This window comes from Propithecus coquereli, unplaced genomic scaffold (assembly GCF_000956105.1).
Source record: "Propithecus coquereli isolate 6110/MARCELLA unplaced genomic scaffold, Pcoq_1.0 Scaffold9, whole genome shotgun sequence".
In the NCBI taxonomy this organism is placed as follows: Eukaryota; Metazoa; Chordata; class Mammalia; order Primates; family Indriidae; genus Propithecus; species Propithecus coquereli.
Window position 1 is genome coordinate 13,234,377 of NW_012155284.1, and position 18,960 is coordinate 13,253,336.

The window sequence follows — 18,960 nt, forward strand, 5'->3', positions numbered from 1 at the left end:
GCTCACAGCAACCTCAAACTCCTGGGCTCAAGCGATCCTCCTGCCTCAGCCTCCCGAGTAGCTGGGACTACAGACATGCGCCACCATGCCCGGCTAATTTTTTCTATATATTTTTAGTGGTCCAGCAAATTTCTTTCTATTTTTAGTAGAGACGGGGTCTCGCTCTTGCTCAGGATGGTTCTGAACTCCTGAGCTCAAACAATCCGCCTGCCTCGGCCTCCCAGAGTGCTAGGATTACAGGCGTGAGCCACCGCTCCCGGCCAGAACAAATATATTTTTTAAGCCTATCTATATGTGCTACTTTAATTTACTTCAGGATGTGGTTACGTCTCTTGAAGAAAATTTAGCAAATATCTAAGACATTCAGACAATCAACCAAATGTATCCTGAATATTCAGAAATCTGGCTGAAGGGACATTTTGCTTTCTCTGTGTTTTTCCATGGTGGAGGAGGATAAGGCATACATGTGTGAAGGGTGAAGAAGCCCAGAAAGATGAAGGTTGCAATGTGACAGGTGACATACTCTAATTCCACATGCAGAATGCAGAAGAAATGACCATGGACACTCCTCTGACTTGGCTAAATCACAGTACAAAATCCATAACTGAAAAGGTTTGACATTAGATCATTTGCCCACCATCCCCTGAGCAACAAATGCTTCCTCTTGACTCAATGACCTAGATATGACACATATATCTTTGATATTTGGTGTCCAAATCTAAACATGACAGGAAGCAAAAACACAAAACATCCTCTAGCTCACACATAGCTTTTTCTCAGGGGGATCAAGATAGCGCTGACCTGATGCTCTCAAACAGAGAGGCATCTCACAGTTTATATTCTGTGACCCCAAGAAAGTCATTTTCGTAAAAAGTATTTCGACAAGAATAAAAAAAATTGCACTAGGACACAGATGAATCAAGTCTTAATAACGTCAGCTCAGAAAATTCAGTAAAAATCTCTTGAGCACCAAGCATGTCCAAGGCACCACACTAGGGGTGGGAGGGGAGACAGAAAGGGTGACGTTCTGCCCTCACTGGGAGCTCATCAACTTGGACCATTTAGCAAAGGACCAAGAGAGGGGCATATAACTAACCAAAGCAGAAGCCACTACAAAAACTGTTGAAGCAGGTGTGTTAAAAGGAAGTTCTGCAGTAGCCTAAGATCCTTTGGCCAGGGGACTTTCGAGAGGTCTTACGTGAGAATGAGCAGGACCTTCCAAGGCAGAAGGCAGGGTAGAGAAGAGACAGGATTCTCTACAAAACACTGTATTATGCCATTCACAAAAGTCCTTACCTCCGTGCAAATGAAAAATGGGCTGAGGCACTGGGGGAGAAATTTCTTGGACTATCTTGAGGGCTATTTCCTATAGAGAGAAAGAAGAGAAAAATTTACAACACGATTTTGTTTTTGTATCATTATTCACATCCAGAATCATCTTCTCCTTAGGAATAAGATTCTTTGTTTCTGTAAAATGCCTTTCCCCCCAATGTTTTACCCGGAGCAGGGATTTGGGGCGGCGGGTGGGGGGAGCCTGAGTTCCAGCAGTTTTCCAAGTGCACAAGATACAGGAATAAACACATTCGCTTTTATCACCAGGCGGCAGTCTGCCATAGATTTAATCGCATAAATATTTCAGTCCCATCGAATAATGGATATATAAATGTCTTGGTTGTGACCCTGCAGAGGCTAACATTTCAAAGAGCAGGATGGATGGGTAAGTGTATGCTTCAATGGGAGGGAGGGCGATGCTTTCTAAATTTTAGGGAGGCAGCCTTAGTATTTATTTACAGTAGGCTGAATAAAAGTCTGAGCTCTTGAAGATAAATCCTCATATTCCAAAGTACATATTTCAAAGGTACATGTGTCGGAACTAGTCATAAAATGCTGGGAAGAATCCAGCAGTTCGGACCTATTTCTAAAATGATCCAGATGTAGCTCAGCATCGCCGGGCGGCCCAGCAGGATTACCCCTTGTCAATATTTTCTTCAACAATCCCTCTGCTCCTGAGCAGCTGGACTGTGACTGGCCACCAGCTCCTAAAAGCCACAGCCACACAAAGGCTGGCAGAGCACGTCTCCCCAAGTCCTTCAGAGGCCGTATGGAGCAGTGATTGCTCACTGGAAGGAGGGCAGCTCCTCTGGGGCTTGTTACTTTCTCCATTAGACCACTCAACCTGCTGCTGATCATTGAGAAAGCCTGGCGGGCAGCTGGTGAGGGCAAGTTCAGGACACTCCAGACCACCCTGCTTCCCTCTGCATGTTTAATTAGATTGGCAGAATTGTCTGAGGACCGCATGGGACTGTAGTTGCTTTAAATAAGGGGGTGAGGAAAGGCCGCAGAGTAATCCTGCTCATTCTTTAAAGGGGGAAAATAAATCAGGAAGGTATGTTTAATCCCTAACAGCAAATCAGTTGCCACATTACTGGTTTCTTAACGAAAGTGACTACTGTAATTAGGTATAAGGAATACAAGATTTCACGTTAAAGTCAGTATGTGGCTGTAAAGGTAAACAATTTATTACCAGTGTGCGAAAAGAATAGGCGAACACATTAAGAAGGGTAAGTTTAGTGTTACCTTGAGGACTCTTGGACTGGCTACATCTCTACTGAAAATTTTCAATTAACTTAAGGTTGCAAATTTTATAGTGATGTCTTCAACAAATGCCATTAACTTTATGACAGACAGCACAATCACGGCCATTTAACTGGGAAGCGCTGAGAAGCCCGTTTCTTTATGGATAGCGAATCATGTGGCATTTTTCCCCCTGCTGCAATGAAATTTATCATGCCTTTGCATCTGTTGTTCCTGGGGCCCCTGGGAAAATGGATTCTGCTTTTGCCATCCAGTAATCCAGGATTCATTTTGTCCATTTATCTACACAGCTAAATTAAGTTCTTTCAACTTCTCTCAACAGCCTTCATTCCTTCTGCACCCTGAACTTAGCTTGTATGTTACTCTTCACGTTCCTTAAAAAATCTTGATAATTTTGAGATGGCTAAAAAAATTTGTTTCCCAAAGGAAATGATCTAATGCCACAAATCTTCATATAGATTTTGTTTTTCATTTGCGAAAAATGTTCACTTTGCTCACACACCATATAGAGAAAACTACCAGTAAATTATTAGGAGTAACAAAATAACTGATTATTTGAAGCCAAGACATTTTGAGAACAATCCCTGGTACCCTATTCACTTAAAATGAAATAACAAGACCAATGAAACCTGGCACCAAGTTCTTAGTACTGTGTTCTTTGTAAAGAAAACATTGTATCTGGAGATTATAATGTGATTAACTAGAACAATTAGAGAGAGCTTATTAAATATTTTTTAACGCATTGACTGCTGCCCTAGAAAATTTTTTTTTTGCCTTGGGGCCACGGTGTTTTATTATGAAAATAGAATAAAAACTTTGAAAACAAAACAATCCGTTCTAATTTAATGAAAAATTTGTTATTTATCATTGTTTTCTGTGAGTTATATGCAACTTGAAAAATAGTTCACGCAGCTTCCAAAGTACAGAGCCATGTGAGTTACAGATGCCTCCCTCAAAACTAGAGCGAGTTAAATACAACTCACATGGCAGTTAATGTGTTAAAATCTGAAAAAGGGAAAAATAAGGAATTAACTAAAAAAAAAAATTAACTTAAAGCCCTTTTCACTTTTAGAGGTTTCAGTCAGTGGTCCCTAAGAAGCCACACAACATTTTTTTTTTTTTTTTTGAGACAGAGTCTTACTGTGCTGCCCGGGCTAGAGTGCTGTGGCGTCATCCTAGCTCACAGCAACCTCAAACTCCTGGGCTCAAGCGATCCTCCTGCCTCAGCCTCCCGAGTAGCTGGGACTACAGGCATGCGCCACCATGCCCGGCTAATTTTTTCTATATATTTTTAGTTGTCCAATTAATTTCTTTCTATTTTTAGTAGAGACAAGGTCTCGCTCTTGCTCAGGCTGGTTTCGAACTCCTGAGCTCAAACAATCCACCCGCCTCGGCCTCCCAGAGAGCTAGGATTACAGGCGTGAGCCACCGCGCCCGGCCCACACAACATTTTATAATACATGGTGACCCATCACCTTGAGGATGGATGGGCAGAGATATAAATACAAGAGGTAGGTTAATTTAACTGTGCTCTCAAAAAAAAAAAAATTAAGACTGCCATTAACCATTCCTCATCTCCAGATTTTGCCTTCCCATTTGGGGCTGCCTTTCCAGGTCCATCAGTTGAAAAATTTCCTTATTTTCTTCTCATCTACTCCTATACTGCTGTAAAACCAAACCCAAATTTGCACATCTTCAACTTCAAGACTATAAAACCATCTGTATTACGTAACTAATCGTAGATCTTTGTTTCATATCAGATTGAAAAGCTAAGTTGAAATGCAAATACACATACACACACACACATGAATTATCATTACAGCTCTTAAGTGTCTTGGGATATTAGAGAAAATGAGTGAGGGTGAAGCAGGCTAGAGCACCTGATAATTCCTTAAGGACAAGAGACTCTAGCTCAAATTAAGGGCAATTCAGCAAGCTTTAGATAAGAGGACAAACAGAAGGGGACTTCAGGATGGGGTCAGAAACAACCCAAACACAGTAGGGCAATAGAGACAGGCTCTCTGGCTGAAGGGAATTCAGACTGGCAAAGCCAAGGAGCTGTGAACTGTGTTTATTGGTACTAACTAGTGGGAGGTCTTCAGAGATACCTGGAGGCAAGAGAGAGACACCAGAGGTTTTGACCTGGTCTAAGTATAATCGATATGGGTAGGTAGGGGACTGGCAGAGGACAAGCTAGAGCAAGACATGGAAGACCAATAAAAAGGATATTTTGGTGGGCAAACCAAGCATCGCTCATGGATTAGAAATAAGTGGGGAAACAGAGTACAGACAAAAGGTGACTGAGATTTCCAATGTGGGTGGACCAGGAGAATGACTGACCCATTGATAAGCAATTTGGGAAATGAAATAGACTAGAGGTGGTAACAGAAGAAAAGTGTAACTGAGCATTCTGTAGACTTTTGTGTCATGTATTATGGAAAATTCCTCAATTCTCCTTAGGGAGAAATCATAAGAACAGCAGATTAGACAGGTAGAAGTCAATCTTTGAAGTCGTTGTTCTTATTCGAGATAAAAATTGATTTCTACTCAGTCTCTGAAGACTTAGCAATACTATTTTGTTATACAGTGATCAAAATACTGCTAATTTAGATTAGGCCAAATTAGAAAGCACATCTCACATATTTTTAACTCAGAGATGGGGGCTTGTTTGCTGTGCACATGCACAGTGCTTCCCCAGGATACGAGAGCAAGATAGATTGAAACCAGAGTCCTATACATGACCTTCACTCCTCATAGCACTGCTATCTGAATTCATCCACCCATCTGCAAAGCAATACCTGAGAGACTCTCAAATGAAAACTGGTGCCAGTTAATTCTCTGCCCATATGTGCAGCACTTGCTTATAACTCAAATCCTGCTGCTCCCAGGGATTTGCTGGCTTTGGATGTTTGAGTGCTAGGACACTTTATAGACTGCTGGTATCGCTGCTGCTGTTTCTGACCTGGTAAAGTAAAGCTGAGCAGTGGTCACGCATTTGGTAGGTAATTAACTCCACGATCCCCATGGGGAACTAGCAAGGCTAATACACAGCAGTGTATGAAAATCATACTTTATCTAATGGCGCAACACAGGGTACCTCATTTCAGAGGCAGCTATTGTTAAGAAAGTGATCTCCAGATTAATTAAATTGTTTGATTGCTTTGTAATTAGATTGGAGAAGTCCTGTGTCTTCACCACAGAGAAGCAAGCTGCAAATCTTTTTAAAAGGCATATGCTATACCCTCTATAGGTTATTAATGTGTTTTTAATAGCTGTCTGTTCACGAAATGATAGTTTCTGATGCCTTGATTTTCTGTCAGGACTGAGGGGATCCAAGAATTAATGATAATTGCCATTTGAAACTCCTGGTGGATCAAAGAGTGAGCCCCATTGGAATCCTTGTTGTCATTACCTGATGATTCCCTTAAATAGGTTGTGATATTCGCACTGTAACAGTCAGTGCTGTGTTTCTTATTGCATTGTTAGAGATTCTTGGAAATGCATGGGTACTGCTTAAAAACCTTAAGACCAAACGTCCCCAAATCAAACCTGGGATCTCTTTGCAAGATGGATACCAGCAGAGAAAGCGGGCACTGGAACACTACGCAGGAACCTCGAACTAAGTGAACTCCGTAAAATAATACTTCAGGTCTCCAGAGAACTTTCAGTCTATCCCACCAAACCCAGAAAAGTGACGCATGAAGAGAGTTAGAAATCTTCCTTTCATTTAGACACCTGTCTCAGAAACTGGCTCCTCTCCAGATATAATTGTAGACTATTAATTAAACCTGGGCAGCTGTTTGGACTCTAAGTAGCCAGGAAAAAACCTTGATTGGCTGTCAGTGCAATTGTCTCTGGGTAGGCTATAACGTGTTCACAGTAGACCAATGAACAGAAGTAGACTTTTATGTCTTGGTTTTCAAGTAAAGACAGAATTACACACAATGAGTCCAGGCTTTCTTATAATCTGGGCTCTCTGAATCTCTTTTGGTTTTTCCCATGCCTGCCATATTGATCCATCCTGAGTCAGCACCATTACTCACCACTTGACTGATTTCGTCAACAAAAGATTTATTAATCCTCTACTACATAGAGGGGAATGACATGATTTGATTTGCATTTTAGAAAGGCTCTTCTAGCTGTCTGTTTTGTAGCCAATGGGCTTTAAGCAAGTGAGAGCAGAAGCAGGGAGATAAGTTAGGAGACTACTGGCATAGACAAGGTAAGAGACAATGGTGATATGTATGGATGGGTGATTGCAGATCTCACTTATGTTTTATTAGTAAAGCCAACAGAATTTGCTGAAAAATGGGACTGAGTGGAACAAAGGCGAAAGAAAGCAAACAAAGAAGACTTTTAGATTTTAGGACTAAGCAAATGGGTAGATGGTGGCATTAACTGAGATGGGGAAGACTGAGGGAGAATATGGTTTGGGAGAGTGAGAGGGAATTAAGAGCAAAACTTGAATACCTGGATAAGCTTTAGGCTTTTTTGCTTATGGAGGCTCCACCTCAAATAATTTTAAATATATTAAAATGTACTCATATTCCGCATGTATACAATTATATATAACAATGTTACATTTAGTTGTGGTTCTCATACATAGCATTTACAATATGTAATTTAGAGCAAATAACATTTTTTTCTCATCTCACATTATTTAGTGCCTAATGAATTTAATGGCCCTAATCTGCTTCAGACACTCAAACCAGTCAACAGTGCTAAGTCAAAAGTTTGTAGAGAAGGAAAATTCTACAGGCTAAATGTTAAAGTCAGGGTAATGATCATCTTAATCATTCTGTCATGATATGCATACTATATTCCATTTCTCCCTTCCACTAATTTATAATTCTAAATGCTGGTGAGAGATAAAGTCTGGTTTTAACTATAGACACACAAAAAGTGTGCTTTGAGTTCTCAGTGCCTAACCTAGTCCCTGTCATATATTAATAGTAAACTGGAAACATATGTTTTCCTAATTCGATAATTATGTATTAAGTTCTTTTTATGCATAGGGCCTTGAGCTAACTGCTGGAACAGATTAAATAGGTGAACAAGAGGTAAAGAGCTAAAAATCTGCTGATGGAAGTCAGCAGTATATTACCAACTTCAGGCTCATGTTATGAAACCAATTCTGGATCCTTATTGAAGTGACAAAGAAATTTTCGTAAGCCAAAGCCCTTAAATGTATTGACTTACTTAAAATTAAAAAAAACTACCAATGACAACAGCATATAAAGAATGTACTGTTTCACAATAGACTGCAGATAAATGTACACGGAATGCTTTCTAAGGATGACTGATGAGGTTATGGGGTGGAAAACGTGTAGGGAGCAGAAGAGAGATCCAATAAGAGGTCAATTTCGATGTCATAAGATTTGCACAGATGCCCGTTGTCTCTATTTCACGAAGCTGTTTCTCTGGAATTTGTGTACTGTATTTGAAATGCCGTGGCATTGACAGGAATCCCTTGGAGATGTGTTATAATGGGTTCTTGAGAATGTTTTAGCTTTTCATTGACCCTTCCTTATTACTCTGAATTGATGTCACATCTCAAGGTGATCCCGAGTAAAGACTGGTGAATGTCAAGAGTGATGAAGAAAGTTGATTTTTTTTTAGTTGTATGTTTCCTCCCATCTACAGTAATTCATCTTCCCAGTAACACAGAAGAGATTACTTTTACCCTTTGTTTAAAGTTACTGAGTAGCATTTGTAAGGTCAAGGAAGGGAGGTAAAAACGTAGGCATTGTAACAGGTATTCCTAAGCTTCATGCAATTTTATGAAACTTGATTCATTCTATTAATCTCAGATAATTAATAAGTCTCTGAGTCTGATAAGACTCTGAGTTAAAGAATGTAACCTAATGTGTGCAATTTTTTTTCCCCCATCTTACATGAAGGGATTTAATTCCTTAACATAATTAGATACAAAGAATTCCCCTTTTTACCTAGAAGAAGGGTGGATATTATCAGGAAATTGGTTCTTCTCAGGCTGTTTGCTTCAACTGCTGAGTAATTTCTAGTCAAAGGGAAGTATTTAAATGAAATGCTACACATCCATGTAACTTTCTAAATGTAATCTGAAGGTATTCTCTATTATAAACTTCCTCCTTTCAGCTCTTAGTTAAAAAATAAATACTAAATTTAAGGTGGTCCCATTTAACAAATGTTAAATGTTTCTTTTGCTTCTGGTACACAGAAATTCTATCTGGAAGAAGCAAAATACGTGCAAGGTTTTTTCTTCTTTTAAATAATTTTTCAGTTTCTAATTCCAGAAATGTGTTCAGACTTAAAAAATCATAGATATCAACCCTACTGCTTCATAATAAAATAATCTGTAATGTGCCAAGAATCTATCAAATCAGAATTCTGACTTTCAGTTCCCACAAACCCGTGGAAAACCCCGGGCCTCGAGACTCCTCCTCCTCTAATATTTTTCTCACACTTGCCCCTGCCATTTCCTTAGCTCAATAAACAGTTGTCAACCTGGGCTACATACTGGAATCACCTGGGAAGCTTTAAAAATGCTTATGTCCAGGCCCTACCCCATCCCTTAAATGAGAAGATTCTAATATGCAGCTAGGGTTGAGAACCAAGGCCTTGAATTTCTTGTGTATTGTAAATTATATGCTAAACTTCCACTTGTTCCTGAGAGCTTTTAACCAGGAAGTGTTGGGCTTTTTTTCCCCCCCGCTTTCCTATTTCCTTCTATAACTCAATTTCCCTCCTTTCTTGTCTCAAGAATACTAGCTCAATGTCCCTTTTATACATTCACCTCACTCTGACCTCTAAGTATCCTCAAACAACACTAAGACCTGAAATCCCTTCTCCATTAGGCCAGACAAATAGTAAGATCCGACCATGTCAACAATCTGGAAATCCCACCTGCCCACAGGTATCCTCCCGGGTTAAGCAGGTATATAACTTCCCCCACCCAAATCCTATAGTCACTCTTACTCAATCATATCCACGATTTCTCCCTCCCACGAAAACAGGACCCCTCAGTGCTCCCCACTTTATCAAGCTAAGCCTGTATATCATTGCTATGTTCCTGGATTAAAATTCTCTGTAAAAGGAAAACATTCATTGACCATAATCTTGTTTATATTTTTACCACCAACTTTAATCATTTGTTTGTTCAAACCAGTTTTCAAGCATCTTAAAGTCAGCTGATTAAAAAAAAATAAGCTTTCATTTTAATCAGTACCTAATAATACGTGAATATTTGAGTTAAAATCTGTGGAACTCATGCTTTCATTTTTTTTGAGGCAGAATGTCTATTATTTGGTCCACATAATTTCAAAATATTTAAAATTATTAGGACAGTTAAAATCAAGGCATGGAATCTGAATTCAACTGATTATCAGAAGCAAAACTAAGAGCGCTCTCTAATTATTTTAGTCATTTCTTCTTGCAGACAACGTCATTTGCTCACATCCATGACAAGAACATGTCCATTCAGGTCCTTATTCTTCTATGTTCTGTACATGCATCCATGTATCCACGATATTTAAGTGGACAATCTTAAAGTAATTGACGAGTGTGACTAGTGGAGCCTGTTTCAAATCACGTGCAACTTTAAGATTCTGCATGTACAAATATCAACCTTCGGAGAATCACTACCTTACTGAGCCACAGTTATTAAGCAAGAGTTTTGTATCCTGGGAATATCCAAGCGGTCAGTAATGGCCAGTTCCTTTGGTGTCAGGCTTGGTGTGACTGTAAGGCAGACTAGTGTTAAGAAGCTGGACATTAAAGTACTGCCATATTTCCTTCCTTTTTGGCTACAATGTGGCAGACCCTTGGTAGCCTTTAAAGGAAGAAGGATGAATCAGATCATGCCTGACCACAAGCCTTTAACCCCGCCCAGCAGGGAAGAAAGGCCTAGCAGAATATGATGGGCTCTGTTCATGGGGTAAGGATAAACTGAGGGAGAGCGAAGAATGGGTTCACAGGGGCAACCTTCCATCTGAGTCCTGAAGGAAGAAGGTAGCAAGAAAAGTGAAGGGAAAGGAGATTGAGCATCTTTTAATATGTTGTTTCTTTTGCACAAACGACCTGGTTCGTAATTTATTCCACTAAATTCCAATGTTAGTCTTTTTTTTTTGTGCACATTGAGGTACAGTTCTGTCAATACATGGAAGATGTGTTTCCCATTTGTGTTTATCTTTCGCATTGCTTATGGTAGCTATTCTGCAGGAAAATTTTCATTTAATCAAATTTATCAACCACTTTTCTTTATGCTCTTAGGTTTTATTCTTTGTTTGAAGAGGTCTTCCTCAATCTCAAATTATTTTTCTAAATGCACCCATTTTTCTAGTACTTTTATGGCTTTTTTAAGTTAATTTTTTAATTACATGGGGTTTATTTGGTATTAATGAATGAGATAGGAGTCCAGTTTACTTCTTTTCCAAATGGCTCATCAATTGACAATCTATTGGCTTGAATAACCTACACTTTCTTCCAATGATTTAAGCAAGACACATTCAAGGAACTTGAAGTAATTTGACGCCATGGAGGGGGAGCTGTAAGAAATTAGAGCAGGGCAGTGAACCATGAGGAACAGAGAGAATGGATGAAGATCAAACTACAACAGGCCAGGGTCAGGTGGAAATATGCCTTAGGGCAGTATTCCAGGTGATTCTTCACTTGGGTGAGGCCCCTGTTTTTTCAAGTACTCCAGGTGATTCTTAGGCATGCCAGACAGTGATCTTAACCTTGGCTGCTTCGCATTAAAACAGCCTAGGGAACTTAAAAAACCCCAAAGCCCAAACCACACTGCAAACCAATTAAATCAGAATGAGGGTGGGGTGGGGGTGGGGAGCGATCATCAGTCATTTTTAAGGCTTCCCAGGTGATTCCCGTGTGCATTCAGGTTTCAGAGACACTGCTTCAGAGTCTGCTAAGAAAGGAAAAAAAGTGAATTCTACAGTTTAAGTTATTCTCTAACCTTTACAACATATCAAAATCTCTGGGGACCATTTAAAAAGCTATATACTGACGCCAGGCCAGGCACCTGAATTTCTGATTTAATTGATCCGGGGTCTGGGTATTTTTTTAAGCTTCACATGTGCAGCCAGGCTTTAGAACTTACTGTGCAATTATTCTCCAACTGTAGAGGGCATCAGAATCACCTTGAGGACTTCCTGGTTCACAGACTACTGGTCACTGCCCCCACAGTTACCTAATTAGAAGGTCTGGCTTGGAGCCTCAGAGTTTGTATTTCTAACCAGTCTCCTGCTGCTGCTGTTCTGGGCATCACTTTGGGAACCGCTACACATGTGTATGTCATGATGAACCATGGAATGTTTTACTTTAAATAAAAACATAATTTTTAAGTTCGTGTCTTTCAAAAAATTAGCTTCAAAGTAGAAAAGAGATGTGACGGAGGTGGGCACAGGAAGTGAGAGCGTGCAGAAGGAGGGATCTCACTTCTCTGTCCATTGCAAAATCCCTGAACCCGTGGCTGTGGCACTGGGAGAGGGCCCAGGTATAAAACACATCCAGGGAGGAAAGTGGGAGGGAGAGTGCAACAAAAGAAGCTGCTGTGGTTTCTAGTTTGGGTGTCTAGGTGGATGATGCTGCTAACAACAGAGAGAAACAGAATAAACAGAATTGGTAGTAATAAATTTGGTACTGGATAACAGTCAGATTTGAGGTGCTAGTGGGACACTCCGATGGAGAGTGTGCCAGTAAATAGAAACATGCATCTGTGCTCAGGAGAAACATTCATGACCAGGATGAAGCTGAGGGAAAAATCAGCATATGCATAAGTGACCTTGGGGAGAGAGTGCATACCACAGGTAAAAGGGGAACCAAGCATGTGATCCAAGGGATTTCAATAGTTAAAATGGAGGAAGAAACAAAAGGAGCCAACAAGGACAGAAATATAGAAGCACGTATCATAGAAAGCAAGAGAAGAGAAACATTCAAGAAACAGGACATGGCTCCTGGTATCAAATCCTGCACGGTGCTCTGGCTGATTCTTTTTTTAAACAAAGAGGTCACTGGATTGGGCCACTGGGCAATCACAGTGGATCTCCAACAGTGGAGCAGTAGGGCAGACAGGATGCTGTCAAGCCTAAGTACATCGCTGATGAATCTTGAGCAATGTCAGACGTAAGCTAGTTTCTCAAGGGTACTGGAGTAGGAATTGCTGGGTCTGTGTCACCAAGACATATAATAAAGATAACGAATAACAATATCTACATTTGGTTATTCAATTAAGTTTAATGTCAAAAATAAGAAATTTCAAATGATATAACAGCAAATCATTTCATAGTATGACTTAAAAACGTGCTATCAGGCAGAAAGTGGGTGAGACAATGTCCAAGTGGTTAGCTTTTATATTTTATGATATATAGCTATAGCAAAACAAAATTTCAACTTTTCCCACACAGGCTAGAGGATTTATGATTTGGGAATCTTAATGGAGAACAATTTTACTTAGAACGTTTTTAATTAACATTTTTTACCAAAAAAAGAAAAAGTTTTGCTAAATAGTTTTGTAATGTTTTCCAACAGCAACTAACTCAGACCAAAAAAAAAGACATTTTTATTCAGCAATGTAGGTCACAAAAAAACATTCCACTCTTCATCCAGATCCTATGCTACCCTCCAGCAGACATGTATGTTTCTAGGTAGATGTTAGGTAGAATATAGTAGCATATGTCCGTCACCGCCATGGGGCTGACTAGGGATAAATTAGACCGAGGGGATAACTTTAGTACTCTTAACTAGTATTAGAAAATGCTACACGTAAAACTGTTTAACTGCTTTAAACTGCAGGCAGATGGTGAGGGTGGAAACAATATGCACGTGGGATTTTTCTGGTGAAATGTTTAAAATCCATAGAAAGAACTGCTCACTTTTAACGTAACTTTTCAGAATTAGATTCTAAAAGTAACACATGATCACGGCAGAGGACTTGGAAAATACATTAAATTATAAAAATGAAATTGGTAATCCTACTAATATTGTAGTGTCTTTAGTCTATTTTTTGACAGTGTGTACGTGTATATATAAACATACTTTCAAATTAGATCACAAACTATATTCAGTTTTATGTCCTGCTCTATAATTAGGTTGTAATTATAATTTTCCTATGTCATTAAATGTTTTTCAAAAAATGTGATGATTTTTTAATGGCTACAAATTATTCCATTACACAGATGGACTACAATTTAACCACCGCTCTTCTATTTAATGTTTATGTTGTTTCCAATTTTGTACTATTATAAATAATGCTCTAATTAACATCTTAAAATATGTATTTCTGAGTACTTTTCTGATTATTTCCTTAAATTATATTCATGAAGTGCAAATAATAGTTCAAGTGATAGGAACTATTTTGAGAGTTCTTGACAAAGTATCAAGCTGCTCTCTAAAACCATTGTAAATTTACATTAATGCAGTAAGAATACTCATTTCGCTATACCATCACTAGAAATGAATATTACCATGTTTGTCTTTTAATATTCGCAAATCAAAAACTGGTATCTTATTTTGATTTGCATTTATTTGATTAGTGAGAGGTTGAACTTTTCATTTGTTTACTTGTCATTCTATTACTTTTGTGGAGCTGTCTGTCCATTTCTTTTGCCTATTTATTTAGTGGGGCAGTACAGTATTTTTATGCATTCATTAAAAAGAGCTCTTTATGACTTAACAATATTAATCTGCCCATTTGTTACAGATATTTCCTCAGTTATTTGTGTTTTAATTTTGTTTATGGTGTTTTTTAACTTGAAGAATTTTAAACTCCTATTATTAAACTTCTCCTTTTAGCAATTTCTTCCACTTTCATGCTCAGAAATTGTTTCTCCATCATAAATATATTAAATGTTCAATTATATATTAATTTTACTTTTTAGGGTTTAACTTTTGCAACTAATTTAAAAGCCATACAAAAATCATTTTAGCATATAGTATGAAGGAAGCTCACCTTAAGTATTTTTCATATCAATAGCCAATAGTCTGTAATATCACTTGTTGATTAAACAATTTCTTTCTCAGTGGTTTGTGATGTTTCTTTCATCATATCATCATCAGTCTGTCAATTTTTATTTCCTATGTGAATGGCTGCTTGGATTATTGTCACTTTATGATATATGTTAATCTCAGGTACATCAGGTCCAACTCACTGAGTTTATTTGGCTAGTTGTATCTACTCAGTTTTCCAGATGTGCCTGGAGTCATTACATCAAGTTACCACAGTAAGCATCTGTCATCTTTATGGTCGCCCAGTTATCTTCTGAGTAGCCCCTATGTAAGAGCAATTTCCTGTATCATGAGTCCTGCCCTCCCCATAGTTGATGCCACCACCCACTTCTCCAACTTTCCTTGCAGTTAGAATACTGGCTAGGCTTTTTTGAGTTTTTCAAGCTAAACTCAACTTTGGCTTGAACAAAGGCAATAAAGGGACCTGACAAAGAAGTCCATTTTGGGGGCAAAAGTGGAGGCAGAAGCATTCCTCTTGTGGGGCACCAGTGTCAACAGTTTCTGGGATCCAGGGATCAGGGCAGCAGGAGCCAGGACCTGCTCTGGCACAGTGCCATGGTATGGCCTGGGTGTTTTTCCAGGCCATTTGGCCTCTGATGCTCACTCTCTGGTGCTCTGGAAAATTCTGTGAGCTATCTAATATACTTTAACAAATCCCTCCCCTGCTTAAACTAGAAAGAGTTCATTTAGTGTTTGCAACGAAGAAAACAACGTTACCCACACACGTACACACACACACTCATAAAAATTCTGATTAGAAGTACACTAGAACTATAATTTGGAGAAAATATTTAGTTTTTTTTCCAATGAACAGGACATGTCTTTCCATTATTCAAAACAGTTTAGTTCTCAAATAATAAAGTTATGTCGTTTTTCATAGCAATCCCTTTCGAGTCTCCTTCTAGTTACATCAAAGCATATTTTCTTCCCTTTGATGGGGGATGGGAAAAGTATGGAAATGCTGTCACGAATTCACTCTTTTTTTCACTGTCATTTCTAAGTCATCATAATTGGTAATACACAGTATTTCTACATATCCATCTTGTATACAATCTACTTCATTCATTATTAATTTTAAAACATATTCACTGGATTCTTGGATTTTCTAGGTTATTTATATCATATGAATATAACAAATTTTACCATCTTTGCATTATACATCTTGTTTCAGTTTTATATGTTACTTGACTACAAAGAACGTGCAGAATAAAGTTATATATTAATGGGGAGAGATTTTAACAGAATGCTTCTGGTATTTCACTGAAGTAAAATACTGGCCGTTAGTCTAAATTAGATATCTTTCTACATTATGGAGTTCTCCACTCATTCTCATTTTCTAAAGAACTTTTAGCATAAATGAATGTTTAATTTTATACAGTGCTTTTTCAACATCTGTTCAAATGAACATGTGATCCATTATTATGATGTATTAATAGTGTATATAATATTAAGCTAATCATTCTTACAATAAAGCCCAGTATATAGTAAGTAATTCTTATATTATTCTACTAAATTTTAACACTTACATTTCAAAGTGAAGTTGGTAGTCTTCCTACTCTGTGCTGGATGAGTATTTTCTTTTTATTTTTCTTCTGTGATATACGAGGACATCATTGCTTTTTATGCTAGTAAGTTATGATCGTAAATGTTTAAAAACATACCTGAATGCATATTTTACTTAATTAATGAGTTCAAAAGGACTACAATGTAATTCTTGTTTCCTCACCCACTTCCCAAAGGAAGTCAAAGGAACTTAGCACGTGTATACTTCTGCCATATCTCTGTCTCTGATCTTAGTCGATACAAGTTCTAAATCGATACTGTTATTACTGAATTTTTATTCATACCATATTTTAAAGAATTTTCAAACTTTCATTTTTCTATCAATGCTCACCATAGTACTTTTGTACCTCATCTATTCAATCTGAGTTCTTCATTTTAATTTAGCTTTCGATCATCTTCTGTATATCTCTAAGTGACTTTGTCAGGAAAGATACATGGAAAGTATACCTTATATGTCCTCGAATATATGATAATATATATAATATGTGTGTGTGCATGTGTGTGTACATATCACCTTGGCGAATAGAGTTCTTTGGCCATAACATCATTACGTAGCAGTGGAAGGGACAACAGAGGCCAGCATGTATTTCATCCTTTTGTAAAAAATCAGTTTTTGTTTTTCTTCTGTTCGGATAATTTCAGATACCTATAGGTGTTTTTCTTCCATTGCTTAAAAATTAAAAAGTCACAGGACTATATCTAGGGCAGAGTTTTATTATTTGTGCCCATTTTACTTGCTTTTTTTCCCAACTTAAAAAAATCTTCATTGATAGTATTTTTTTTTTCATTAATAGTATTTTTGATCACTGCTTTTGTTCCATTTGGTCTCCCACCAAAAAGGTATACTGTTAGAAATCATTAAATGAATCCCCAGTTTATCTGATGTAGGATGCTTAATTCCAGAAACTATAGTTTGTCAAATCTAGAAGAGAAAGATAATACTGTTGGGACGGCAATGGATCTCTCTGGCCAGCTGAAAAAGCAGCTTCCATGTGGTAGGAGGTGACTGCCAGATATTTGGATTGTTGGCATAGGTATTAAGTCTCTAATGTCAGGGTATGCAGCACAGGCGGGTGAAATCTACCCTCTGTCTCCTGCCAGCTGGCTGTCATACTGTTTCTGAGGTCTAGCCATGAGTTGACTACTGACAGATTTTGTGTTGTACATAGGTAATAAGGGTAATTCCTACTAAAGATGTGACCAAGCATTGGTATATTCTTAGTCTCCAGTATTATCACGGATTTACAAATTTGGGGTGGTGATAGGTGTTATGGATATTTTAATGAAAAGCATGATTGGGTATCAAACATACAACCCATAAGTCAACTGCTTGCCCTGAGGTATGTTAATGTCAGTAACTTCTATTTAGAAATTGTAACTTCCACCCAGCTAGTGAAGACAATTTCAGAAACGAAATGGTAAGTAGGACTCAGGTTAGATAGGCACATACTCAGGACAGAAATGGTTAAGGCCCCACAGCACCAGAAGAAATGAACATCCATCATTTATGTCAATAATAAGAACAGAAAGGATGAAATAGAACAGTTTCACAGAACCACTGACAAAGGAGACTGGTACTGCTTATGTGAAATTTGTTGTCGGGGGAGGTATGTACATCTCTTGATGTTAAAAGTCTGCCTAAGTCCCCAGAAGAGGGAGAAGAATTTGCATTTGATCCTTTTCTTTTGAAAATCAAAACTGTCAAATGAAGTGACGAGTGATAAGCTTAAAAATCCACATTTTCTCCTGAAATAATGGCATAAAAGTACCAAATATGAACCATTTCACCTATTTTTTTTCCTTTCAGTTTCAAGGATGCTAGAATGTGTCCATTCCCATACCAAATTACTGATCCCACAAGGAAGTGGGCTTTTTACCAATTAAGGAACTTGTTTCATTTCCTGCATTTGGCCTATTTAAAGTGATTTGCATCTCTAAACACTGAAGTAGGGCATGTTCTTTCCCTGAGGATTAAACACATTCTCTCACTCAAAACCTTCAAAACTAAATACATTCCTTCAGTGACTGGCTGGTCACTCTTATAACTACTGTAGATTCCCAGAACATTTCCACATGTGCAAAAATAGGCATTAGGCCTAATTATTCCAACTGACAGATATAATGGCACAAACTGAGATGTGCTGCTACTTAGATAAACAAGGGGATGAATGGCCTTCAAAGTGACTGGGAGGCACAGGCAACAGGACAACCCATTTTCTTACCAAGAGTCCTTCCCAGTGAAACATACATCCTCAGATGCTGGTGAAAAATGGAAAAATTGGCCATACCCAGGTCATGTTCGTGGGTCACTCAAACATGCCATCATGTCTTATGTCTGCTGGGTCCAACCTGCTGTCTACTCTCTTTTCCACGATATTTTAGATGCTAAGAGTGTCATCTGTCATCAGACCCTGGAATACCAAAAGCATACCTCCAATGAAGAACACAAGGCCAGTATAAATTAACCTAGGGAAACAGTGACGAAAAACATATCTCCTTTATAACAAAAGAACTAGGCCAAGTGCAGGGGTTTACGCCTGTAATCCTAGCACTCTGGGAGGCTGAGGCGGAAGGACTGCTTGAGCTCTTGAGTTTGAGACCAGCCTGAGCAAGAGTGAGATCCCCGTCTTTACTAAAAATAGAAAAATTAGCCAGGTGTGGTGGTGTGAGCCTGTAGTCCCAGCTACTAGGTAGGCTGAGGAAGAGGGATCGCTTGAGCCCAGGAGTTTGAGGTTGCTGTGAGCTATCATCACACCACTGCACTCTAGCCCGGGTGACAGACTGAGACTCTGTCTCCAAAAT

The 18,960-nt window shown here is 38.5% G+C and overlaps 1 protein-coding gene across 1 annotated transcript in view; it reads right to left on the reverse strand.

Moving 5' to 3' along the window:
• Positions 1-18,960, reverse strand: part of LOC105826521 (microtubule-associated serine/threonine-protein kinase 4-like) — a 167,638-nt gene that overhangs the window by 85,484 nt on the left and 63,194 nt on the right. Inside the window, exon 3 of the mRNA XM_012664501.1 lies at positions 1,297-1,366. Within this exon, the coding sequence (XP_012519955.1) occupies positions 1,297-1,366 (70 nt within the window). The remainder of the gene's footprint in view (positions 1-1,296; positions 1,367-18,960) is intronic.